At 46.9% G+C, this 12,807-nt stretch overlaps 1 protein-coding gene across 1 annotated transcript in view; it reads right to left on the minus strand.

Annotated features, from left to right (window-relative positions):
- The window catches only part of LOC124716667 (activating transcription factor 3), a 537,090-nt gene that overhangs the window by 15,657 nt on the left and 508,626 nt on the right, over positions 1-12,807 (minus strand). Inside the window, exon 4 of the mRNA XM_047243205.1 lies at positions 10,622-10,785. Within this exon, the coding sequence (XP_047099161.1) occupies positions 10,622-10,785 (164 nt within the window). The remainder of the gene's footprint in view (positions 1-10,621; positions 10,786-12,807) is intronic.

The following is a 12,807-nucleotide window of genomic DNA, read 5'->3' on the forward strand; positions in this document are numbered from 1 at the left end:
CTCATCCAGAAATGCACCCTCTCGAAACCTGGCGAGCAAGCTACACCGCGATGAATGGCGCCTCTTTCGCAGAGTCTGCCACTTGAGTTTGCTAAACATCTTCGTAACGCTATCACGCTTACCAAATAACCCTGTGACGAAACGCGCCGCTTTTCTTTGGATCTTCTCTATCTCCTCCGTCAAGCCGACCTGGTACGGATCCCACACTGATGAGCAATACTCAAGTATAGGTCGAACGAGTGTTTTGTAAGACACCTCCTTTGTTGATGGACTACATTTTCTAAGGACTCTCCCAATGAATCTCAACCTGGCACCCGCCTTACCAACAATTAATTTTATATGATCATTCCACTTCAAATCGTTCCGTACACATACTCCCAGACATTTTACAGAAGTAAATGCTACCAGTGTTTGTTCCGCTATCATATAATCACACAATAAAGGATCCTTCTTTCTATGTATTCGCAATACATTACATTTGTCTATGTTAAGTCAGTTGCCACTCCCTGCACCAAGTGCCTATCCGCTGCAGATCTTCCTGCATTGCGCTACAATTTTCTAATGCTGCAACTTCTCTGTATACTACAGCATCATCGTCGAAAAGCCGCATGGAACTTCCGACACTATCTACTAGGTCATTTATATATATTGTGAAAAGCAATGGTCCCATAACACTCCCCTGTGGCACGCCAGAGGTTACTGTAACGTCTGTAGACGTCTCTCCATTGAGAACAACATGCTGTGTTCTGTTTGCTAAAAACTCTTCAATCCAGCCACACAGCTGGTCTGATATTCCGTAGGCTCTTACTTTGTTTATCAGGCGAAGGCGACAGTGCGGAACTGTAACGAACGCTTTCCGGAAGTCAAGGAAAATGGCATCTACCTGGGAGCCTGTATCTAATATTTTCTGGGTCTCATGAACAAATAAAGCGAGTTGGGTCTCACACGATCGCTGTTTCCGGAATCCATGTTGATTCCTACAGAGTAGATTCTGTTTTCCAGAAATGACATGATACGCGAACAAAAAACGTGTTCTAAGATTCTGCAACAGATCGATGTCAGAGATATAGGCCTATAGTTTTGCGCATCTGATCGACGACCCTTCTTGAAAACTGGAACTATCTGTGCTCTTTTCCAATCATTTGGAACCTTCCGTTCCTCTAGAGACTTGCGGTACACGGCTGTTAGAAGGGAGGCAAGTTATTTCGCGTACTCTTTGTAGAAACGAACTGGTATCCCGTCAGGTCCAGTGGACTTTCCTCTGTTGAGTGATTTCAGCCATTAAAATTGCTGCACTAAGAAGAAATGCAGATGATAAACGGGTATTCAGTGGACAAATATATTATACTAGAGCTGACATGTGATCACATTTTCCCACAATTTGGGTGCGTAGATCCTGAAAAATCAGTACCGAGAACAACCACCGCTGGCCATAATAACGGCCTTGATACGCCTGGGCATTGAGTCAAACACAGCTTGGATGGCGTGTACAGGTACAGCTGCCCATGCAGCTTTAGCACGATACCACAGTTCATCAAGAGTAGTGACTGGCGTATTGTGACGAGCCAGTTCCTCGGCCACCATTGACCAGATGTTTTCAGTTGGTGAGAGATCTGGAGAATGTGCTGGCCAGGGCAGCAGTCGAACATTTTCTGTATCCAGAAAGGCCCGTACAGTACCTCCAACATGCGGTCGTGCATTATCCTGCTGAAATGTAGGGTTTCGCAGGGATCGAAAGAATGGTAGAGCCACGGGTCGTAACACATCTGAAATGTAACGTCCACTGTTCAAAGTGCCGTCAATGCGAAGAAGAGGAGACCGAGACGTGTAACCAATGGCACCCCATACCATCACGCCGGGTGATACGCCAGTATGGCTATGACGAATACACGCTTCCAATGTGCGTTCACCGCGATGTCGCCAAACACGGATGGGACCATCATGATGCTGTAAACAGAGCCTGGATTCATCCGAGAAAATAACGTTTTGCCATTCGTGCACCCAGGTTCGTCGTCGAGTACACCATCGCAGGCGCTCCTGTCTGTGATGCAGCGTCAAGGGTAACCGCAGCCACGGTCTCCGAGCTGATAGTCCGTGCTGCTGCAAATGTCGTCGAACTTCGTGCAGATGGTTGTTGTCTTGCAAACGTCCCCATCTGTTAACTCGGGGATCGAGACGTGGCTGCACGATCCGTTACAGCAACGCGGATAAGATGCCTGTCATCTCGACTGCTAGTGATACGAGGCCGTTGGGATCCAGGACGGCGTTCCGTATTACCCTCCTGAACCCACCGATTGCATATTCTGCTGACAGTCATTGGATCTCGACCAACGCGAGCAGCAATGTCGCAATACGATAAACCACAATCGCGATAGGCTACAATCCGACCTTTATCAAGCTCGGAAACGTGATGGTCCGCATTTCTCCTCTTTACACGAGGCACCACAACAATATTTCACCAGGTAACGCCGAAAAACTGCTGTTTGTGTATGAGAAATCGGTTGGAAACTTTCCTCTTGTCAGCACGTTGCAGGTGTCGCCACCGGCGCCAACACTGTGTGAATGCTCTGAAAAGCTAATCATTTGCATATCACAGCATCTTCTTCCTGTCGGTTAAATTTCGCGTCTGTAGCACGTCATCTTCGTGATGTAGCAATTTTAATGGCCATTAGTGTATTTTTTTTAATATTTGTCTAAGTCGCCTTGTATGTGTTCACCACTGAGCAAGTTGGCTTCAACAGTGAAGCCGGGTAGCAGAGCAGTCCATGCGGTAACTCCAGACACGTAAAACTAGGGAACGAGTTTGACTGTCGTCTGGTTGTCAACTTACACCTCCTGGAAAACTGGATACCGGATGTTTATTTATTACGGTTTTTTCATGAAGTTCTAGCAATCACTGCTTGCTGCAGTGCTGAGCTCCAGATTACAGAAACATCGTGTTCACTCCAGGAACTGAAAGATCACCTCTAACTCAGTTTGGTGCAAGCCAGCGCGACACGCTGCCCGACGAACTGTACGGGCCACCGGCACGGCTGCACACATATGTGACTGACAACGACGATTTCAAGGGTTCAGCTTTTGAAGGTCAGGTCTACCGGCAAGTTAGAGGCAGATTTTGGAAGATTTACCACGTTCCCACGTTCGTCTACTCCTGTGGTGCTGGGGTACAGTTTACTTGACTAACCGCAAAAAATAAGAGGTTTCAAAACATATTTTGTTCAACTTTAGCTACGGCAGTCGACGTTAAAAAAAAGTAGAGAGTACGAAGGTAGTGGAATAAATCCGTTAACGTGATCAAATGGAAAGTTTTGTATGCAGAGAAACAGCTGCAGATATCATCAAAGTTGAATAAGTCTTTTATAGCGTATATTTCCTGTTTGTCGAATTCGCTATTTGCTCATTATTTTTCTCGATATCCAACATTATTTGTTCAAATATTGTGAGTTCCGCCTTCAGTGTGGGAACTGTAATGAAGTTTTTGTGAAAACCTGGTAGCTTGACACTGATGGGCCAAAACATTATGGCCATCGCCCACCGCAAGCTTGTGTGCCGAGTGCTGGCGCCGAGGGCACGTGACGCGTTGAGAGGAGTGTTACGAGCAGAGCAGAGACGATTGGGAAATTATTCTTGGTGCGAATGAGGAAATCCGTCGACTTGAGAAACTTTGACAACAGTCATGTTGATGTGGCGCAGCGCCTAGGAGCGAGCGTCTCGCGAACTGCTGGGCTGCTGGGGCGCTGCTGTCGTCAGGGCCTGTGGAGAGTGGCTGGAGAAGGCTGGAACGTCAGCACAGAAGGCAGGGACGGGCGGCTCGGCCGGTCTCTGAAGCAGGGCAGGCAGGGCGCGGCGCTGGCGAGGCGGCAGAGCGCCAGGGCGTCCTGTCCGGCTGGAGCCCTGCGTGTTCTCAAGACGACGCGTCCACGTCGTCAGTTGCGATTACAGTGGGCGCGGAATCATGGAGTTGGACCGCAGGTCGCCTCGTCGGATGAAACCCGTTTATTGTCAAACAACGCCGACGGCTGCGTCTGCGTCCAGACACGCCGTCATGCGGGCGAGCGGCTGCTGTGAACACGGACGCAGGCCGCCGGCACCAGCATTCAGCCGGGCTTCCAGGGGGCCCTGGAGGAGCAGTCGGAGGCACCACGGCGGCTGTGCAACGCCTTATCCTCGATGTCTTCCCGAACGGCGATGGCATCTTCCAGCAAGATAAGTGTCCGTGTCACGAGACCAGAATCGTGCTGCGACGGTTTGAGGGGCGCGATAGTGAACTCACGTTCATGTCTTTGCAATCACAGTCGGCTCATCTGACTCCGATGAAACCCAACTGGGACGCAGTCTGGGGCCAGCTCCGCGCTCACAAACCAACCGTCCGTAAATTACCTGTGCGTAGGCGTCTGGGGCCGCAACGCTCTGGAAACCCATCGATCACTTGTCCAATCCACGGCACGCAGAGTCACTGCTGAACTGCGTTCCACAAGTCGACCAACGCGCTTTTAGGTAGGCGGTCTTAACTTTTGGGTCATCATCATTATCATCATCATCTTCTTATTCTTCGTCTTCTTCTTCTTCTACGTGATCAGGCCCAGTGGACCGCACGCTGCTACATGCTTCCTCCTCCACTGTATTCTCTCCGTTGCTGCTATCCGCCATCTGTCCACATCTATTGACACTTGGTTTAAATCTTCATGGAGGCCATCCCTCCGACGCTTCTTGGGTCTCCCTGGGGGTCTCTTTCCTGTAGGTGTGAAATCCAGGACCTTCCGAGACCATCTGTGATCTTCCATTCGGGCCACATGGCCGGCCCACTGCATTCGCTTGGCTTTTCGGTCATCAGTGTACGTCATTAAGGTGGGGATGACCAACTGATCCCTTCAGTGCGGGTGCACAGCAGGCTCACACTAACGGGAATCGGCGGAAGCGTAACGTGGAGCATGTTGCGTGCGCCCTTAATTGCGGCCGACCGTAAATACGTTGCGCCTGTCTCGAGAACGCCTCAGACACGGCCAACCGATTCGGGCCACATTTGGCAGGTGGCCTGTTTAGCCCCTAAACGGAAAAACTAAAATATTTTAGTTGAAAATCCCCCGTTTTTGAGAAGACCACACCTAAATTTCATGACTCGCAATCGACTCAAAATTGAGGGGACCGATAGATAACTGAAAGCTGAGCATTTTCGAAAGCAACTGTTACGGCTGTCGCTTATGTACCAAAAAGGTAAACGGTAGTCAAAGAAATGGCCGCTGGCAGAGACAGGCGTTTGGCAGGCGAGCGGAGGGCGTGTGTTCGATTCCGAAACGCCTTCTGCACTTTTTTATTTTTATTTAATTTTCCATATGGACACTGGCAGGAATAGGACTGTCAACAAGGGCAGTAAATCAATAAGACAGAAGAAACAGATAGTCATACAAGTATCTCAAACTAGTTTGATTAGTGAAGAACTAAAATTAAAATTTTAATCATTCTTTTGTGAAAAGAATTCCCAGTACGATTGCTGCGAATTCGTCACGAGGGACGGCATACTGCCAACCACGCAGTGCTTGTGCTGGGCAGAATTTTATCCTGCAGCCTCCAAAATTGCAATGTGCTTCTGGAAAGCCATCGGGAATATTGCCCAACTGCGAGCATGCAGTAACGTTTCGTAGGGTAATTCTTCATCAACTATCAGCACCGATCTTTTGGTGAAGTTATCGTATGCGTGGTACATATCAAAATTAATTCTCAAATAACATATATTTTCAATGTGAACCAAGTTCTTTGGCATCTCTGGTGTCACCGCCAGACACCACACTTGCTAGGTGGTAGCCTTTAAATCGGCCGCGGTCCGTGAGTATACGTCGGACCCACGTTTCGCCACTATCAGTGATTGCAGACCGAGCGCCGCCACACGGCAGGTCTAGTCTAGAGAGACTCCCTAGCACTCGCCCCAATTGTACAGCCGACTTTGCTAGCGATGGTTCACTGTCTACATACGCTCTCATTTGCAGAGACGACAGTTTAGCATAACCTTCAGCTACACCATTTGCTACGACTTAGCAAGGCGCCATATTCAGTTACTATAATTACTTCGAGAATGTATTCTGAACAGATAATATTGTGAATCATGTACCGTCAAGAGCGACGTTCATCATTAATGGATTAAAGTTAAGTATGAAACTAATTACGTCCGCTTTCTGAATTTTCATTCCTTGTCATGTTCCAGACCTCACGTCAGTATAGTTCTTCCCTCCTCACGCCAGCCTGCGTGAGCTAAAACGCGTGCATTTCGGCCCCCCCCTAGTAACACGGTGTTGGCTCTTCTGCTAACACAAAAGCATCTGGTGCTGAAAACCTCTGCAAGCCATTCAAGTACTTGTCGAATCCGTGACACGCAGAATCACTGCTGAATTGCGCTCCGGAAGTGGACCGACACGCTTTTAAACAGGTGGTGGCTAATCAGAGTATGTTGTAAGGTGGCCATATCTGCGGAAACCTCAGATGTCACCTTAGTCCTGAAACCGAACCCCAGAGTACACAGCAGTTTCATTAGAAGAAAGCACCACTCACAAAACGAAGTTATTGAAAGATTATTGCATTTATCGTTAAATCGTGCGAAGTCATATCCTGCCAGAAATGAAAATCGTCAAAAACGACGCAGGGACAAAGCAGTGGCGACAGCCGAGAAGACGTACCGTACTCCTGGAAGGCGATGCCAGGCGGGCAGGGAGTTAGAGGGGAGAGGGGTGCTTAACGTCTAGCGCGAAGAGTTCACTTGTGAGAACAAACACTGGCATGGTTAACAGTTTTGCGACAGAATACTGACGGCGGAATGTAACAAAACTCGACCAAGTTTATTTTTGACATCAAGTGAAAATATGTCGCGCAGTACGTAATCATAGTTCACAGTAACAGTTGGTGTCGTAATACAACAGTGAAAATAACAACTGATGACGGAAGAGGAATGAAAGTAGGTCTTTCTTACTTCAATGAATCATTTGCCCACAAATTTATCTCACTAAAGGATCGACGCACTCCATCACCTTTCAACCTCGTACTAAGACAACAAAGAACCTATTCTTATTGCAGGAGTCCCAGCACAGTTCTTCTGGCGAGTAGTACACCGTTCAAATATAAAGACTTGGGAGTGTCAGTATTATCTGCTTGTCGAAGACAACTTTCACTGCAGTTAGTTTCCATTCATATATGCAATCAGATTCAAAACTATAGACGGATCTATAAATGCCGTACTTGGTTTGCCGAACCAAAATAAACAATTACAACAAAAGCTTTGGCTTTCCGTAAACAGTAGACTAATCATAAGTTCATAACGCTATGAAATTTGTTCGCAATTGCACAATCTTTCTGACATTAGCTGCCTTAGGTATGAAGATATTACGTATTGCTGACATATGAAAATTGTACTGGACCAGGACTCCAACCCGAACTTACCCCTCGTCGCGAGTCATCGCCGTAACCATCTCAGCTGTCCGAGTACGCTTTCAAGACCAACGCGCAAGACTTCCGTACGTCGTACTGTCTACAACCCTATCACTTGCAACTTTACTTGCTTTCCTACTCAGGCTTTCAAGGAACAAACGTATTCCGCGTTAGTATTAGGATTGTCATTTTTGCCCTCGACAGTACGACATATGAATGTTTGGATTGGTCTTGGAAGTGTGTTCAGATAGCCTACGTGTTTAAGGCGAGCGCTTGCGACAAGCTGGAAATCTGCGTTGGAGCGCCAGTCTGGCACAAATTTTCATTTGTCACCAATACGTGATGCCTTCACACACAGTTAAAATGATGTGCTTTGCATACCGTCTACATATAACAGTGATATACTTTAAAATACTATATGGATAACTAACAGTCGTTTGCAGTATTACGCGTTTTGTCTACCTTTTTTTCCGAAACTTAGCTACTGGCGCATGGCACACTTTCAAGCACGCGGACTCACGAGGAGAACACAACCAGGTTTTCCGCAAGCTTGGCTCAGTGGAAGAGGAGAATAAAGAAGCTAACACGAGTCTCGGCTTATCCGTAAATACTCGACAGTTCCTCAAGAAAGAAACCGACTGCGTTCTAGCGCGCGATAATGTCACCCAAAGTGGTGGTTCAGTGGGTAGCGTCGCAGTTTCACAGTTTTGTGCTCCGTGTTCTAAACCCGTGTACTGCTTTTATTTATTTTACTTCTTATATCTAGTTTTCTACCGATGTCCGTAGAAGCTTACTATACGAATGTTTCTTACTAAGTTAGGGGATACAATGGCGTTGTACTAACTGTAAAATTACAATTGCTTTTCACAATGAAATGATCGGGAGGCCCCATCCGGGGACGTTCGGCCGCCGAGTGCGAGTCTCACTTCAGTCGCCGCCGTAGTGGGAGACTTGGGTGCCAGTGATGGCGAAGAAATGGTGGTGAGGACTCTCTAACACCCAGTCAACGAGCGGAGAGATCTCCAGCCCGGCCGGGCATCGATACCTGGCCCGCTGCATGGGAGACAAGCACGTTACCAATCAACTGGCAGGCGGACTGCGTTTCACAATAATTACGACGGTCGTCCACAAAGTAAGTTCCGTTTCTATTTCTATCCGCGGCAGCGCTACGACCGCAGATGCAAGCATGCGCGGCGGTTGCTCTGACTCGAGGAGAAGACATGTACGCCATTTTCAGATCGCCGCTGCCGAGGTGTGCTTTGTTGTGCTTCTTTATAATGTCAGCCGTAATTGAAAATGCCGCCGCGTGTGAAATCAGATCTGTGATTCGTTTTCTAAATCCAAAGGAAGTTAAACCAAAGGAAATTCATCCGCAAATCTGCGAGGTTTACGGACAAAATTCAATGGGTAGAAGATGGGTCAGACTGTTCAGTGAAGAACATAGTCAAGTGCACGGTGAAGAACGAAGTGGATGCCCGTGTGTGGTTATTGATGAACTGGTTCACACAACTGAAGAGAAGATTAAGCCCCTTCCTGTGGAAGTTCCGCAAATCTCACGATCACTAATTCATGAAATTGTTACTGCAAAGCTAAAATTTGGAAAACTTTGCTCACATTGGATACCGAAAATTCTTAGTGAACAACACAAAAAACAACGGATGGGCAGTGCATTTCAGTTTTTGACACGCTACAATGAAGAAGGCGATGGTTTTCTTTCTCGGATATTCACGGGGGATGAAGCTTGGGTATCGTACGACTCCCCTGAAACAAAACGGCAGTCAGTGGAATGGAGGCACACTTCATCCCAAACGAAGGTTAAGCCTAAGTAAATTATGACGCCTCGAAAAGTCATGTGCACCGTTTTTTGGGACAGAAAAGGCATTTTGCTGATTGATTTCTTACCACGAGGCCAAACAATCAATGCACATGGTTACTGCAAAACCATTAAGAAATTGCGCCGCGCAATACAGAACAAGCGCCGAGGATTGCTGTCAAAACGTGTTGTTTTTTCCCACGGTAATTCCCGACCTTACAGGGCGAATGTGACCAAACAACTCTTGTAGGAATTTCACTGGGACGCGTTTGATCGTCCTCCGTGCAGCCCGGACCTCGCTCCTAGCGACTTTCATCTCTTCTTACACCTAACATCTGTCCTCGGTGGTCAAGACTTCAGTGATGATGGGCTGAAAGAACAAGTTGCGACGTGGTTGAATACACAAGAGGCAACCTACGAAGAAGGCATACAAAATTTCGGAAGCTATGTAGAAGAGTAGTTTAACAGTTGTAGATTTTTGTACAATAAATATTTTTGCTGTATCTGTACACGTTTGTTTTATATAACCAAACGGAAGTTACTTTGTGGACATACCTCGTATAATGTACTTGTCTATGGTATTTTCGAGGGTTACAATCTTTTTAAATTATCATGTTCTTGTACTTAATTCTGCCATTAATTATTGTTGTTTATTGTTCAGGAAGATTTGGTGCATTCCTTTGGAGAATATCGATCGCAGAGACATTCGGAACAAAGGAATTCCGAACACGACGAGGCTCGCGCGAAGGTACGTTTGCCACGGTGATACATTTCTTCGTAGGAATCTCACCCGGGAAAGACGCGCCGTCAACACGGCTCGATATTTCACGTGTTGGCAGTAATTTCATGGCAAACCAGGCGTAAAGGATCACTTTAACAAAAAACTGGTGCTTGTTGTTGATCACGAATGATGATACACTAAAGGAGTTCCAAGTAATTCAAAGAAATTTCAAATAATTTTCTCATTTTCTTTAATCCATTTACCAGACATACAATCAGCTGACGAGTACGGAGAACGTTATTTCAGTATACGTCGGAAAACATTCGTTTACGGACACGGGAAGATAAAAATGAGAAACAAAAATAAAAAGTTGTTCAAAAGTGTGAGGCCACGAAGGTAACTACTTAATCGCTGAGAGGCGCCTAAAGTACGTGGAAGACTTTGACCGTCGTTTTCTCAGGAACGGTGGAGTACCCACGGATAAGCCGAGGCAAGGCAAGTGTTGGCTTATTGTGACTCCTCCTCCAGCGAAGTTTCTGGGAAACTGTGTCATGGCACTTGCCGTATTCTCCTTGTCAGTTATATCAAAATGGGCAGTTTTATAATTATGCCCCCTGTTGGGAAGATTTCCGCTGACGGCCGTGCTGGAGAGGTGTGGACACTGGAGTACGTACCTCGTCGTCGCCCTCGCGCTTGGCCGCCTTGGGCCCTCGCTCCGGACCGTACGCCCCGTCGTCCAGCAGCGCCGAGCCGGTCGCCTCCCGCTTCTTCTGGATGGTCATCTTGAGGCTGTCCTTGATCAGCTGCGAACACATGTGCTGCACCGACGGCGGGGTGCCTGCGTACACACAAACAAACGAGCAACTCAGTTTTCACAGCAGCCTTCCTCAGGGCCTCCAGTCGCTTCTCTACAGACGACGTCGACCGGGAAGAATTCTGGTGACTTACTGTTAACGATTACACCGCCTCGCAATCGAACAGGTGCCATATTCTCGGACACTAAAATATTCGCTCTTACAAGGGAAGCAAGAACGCAAACGGTCACCCACCGATTTTGCGTATCTTTCGCACGATTGCAGTGTGTGCTCAGATGTAACATATGCTGCTCTGTACGTGGCACTTCTCAACCGTTTTAGAAAACTCGAATCTTGCGCGTCCCGTTAAATTAACGTACGAGACCGCAGCCCTCGAACAGCTGCTCTGGCCCAGCCGGCTAGCGTCGTTTGACGAGCAAGGCATGCCGGGAGGCGCTGCGCGTTTGTCTGGTTCAATGTTCGCGCAACATTCGATTAGCCTCGCCTCTTCTACAAACTTGGTATCTAAACATTCAGCAGTTGTAGGTCCTCAACCGATGGCAGTTAATTCCTTAGAATTTAAACACAGTCCCCTGAAACATTGTCTGCAGTTAGTATGTACCTAGTTGTCCTTTCCCAGCACATTCTTCGTTGTGGTACGCCCAAAAGTGTTGCAACAATACTGACTCCCCAAAAATTGTGCACTTTCCCTATAGTAGAATGAAGCTATTTTCCTGTTTTTATGAAACTCCTAATATTTGTGAAATGAGACAAATCCTCAAAAAATGAACCGAGACAGTATTTGGAAGTATATTCAAATGGCTTCTTGAGTTCGTCTGTGACTGCTCAGTTGCTGGCAGTGATGTTAGATTGGAAGTTACTGGGAAACTGAAAATGGCAAACATTATTGTTTCTCATTTGCATGCTTCCAGAACTCTTTCTGGATTTTGAGCAAGATGCCCAATTTCCTCTTCTTATGCCCTTCTTCACTTTTGATCAGTTTGCAGCAAAGTGTCATCTTCGTCATCAGGTTCATCAAACTCTGTGTTAGACTCATCTGGATTATTTCTGTCAACGAACTCAATGATCTATTTATCAATCAAGCCCGGTGACGACGAGGAAAAAAAATAAAACCACAATTCAGCTACGTAAACAAAGTTGGCATCGAGTCGCGAGGTATCACATATGGTACCTTCCAGTTTAAAGTCGATAATCCGTTATAGCATTAATTTACAGTTCGCTATTAACTGAGGGATATCTGCACAGTTTTAATATAATATCAAAGCGTGTGAAAACACATGTAATTAGAAAAACAAATGTCTTTACCTTTATTTCGCCGAGACGTGCTGTGCAGTCGGGGAATCCGAACCTTCCAATTAGTGTTGCCGCGCGGGATTAGCCGAGCAGCCGTAGACTGTGCGGCTGGTCCCGGCGGAGGTTCGAGTCCTCCCTCGGGCATGGGTGTGTGTGTTTGTCCTTAGGATAATTTAGGTTTAGTAGTGTGTAAGCTTAGGGACTGATGACCTTAGCAGTTAAGTCCCATAAGATTTCGCACACATTTGAACAATTAGTGTTGACCCCTCATATTGTTCGGCAGAAGAACGAATAAGTCAGCTGCCGCAAGTGGCGAAGTCTGTTTACATGATACCACAGGCCACGCAAAGTTCAACTGCATATGTGTCAGAGAATAAAAACTAAAAGTATCGTATTTGATACCCTGCGAGTGATGAGGGTAACTACAGCTACCGGGACCCTATTTAATGAACAACGCTACCAAATGATATGCGGAAGTTTTCGGAAACCGACAACTGCAGACACGTTAATCAGTAATGGATCGTGCCACCCAGTAATCCATAGAAGGGCGATGTTTATCCTGGTTATGCGATGGTGTTGTTATCAGAGTAGTAAGGTACAATAATCAGCCAGAACATTACGACCACCGACCTACTATCTATACAAACCCGTCCAGTAGGTAGCAGCGCCACCTGCCGAGGAACGACTGCTAGTCAGACACACGCAGCGAGCGTGTAGAGTGGGGAAGATGTGAGATCTGTCTGGGTTCGGCC

Source organism: Schistocerca piceifrons, chromosome 9 (genome assembly GCF_021461385.2).
Source record: "Schistocerca piceifrons isolate TAMUIC-IGC-003096 chromosome 9, iqSchPice1.1, whole genome shotgun sequence".
In the NCBI taxonomy this organism is placed as follows: Eukaryota; Metazoa; Arthropoda; class Insecta; order Orthoptera; family Acrididae; genus Schistocerca; species Schistocerca piceifrons.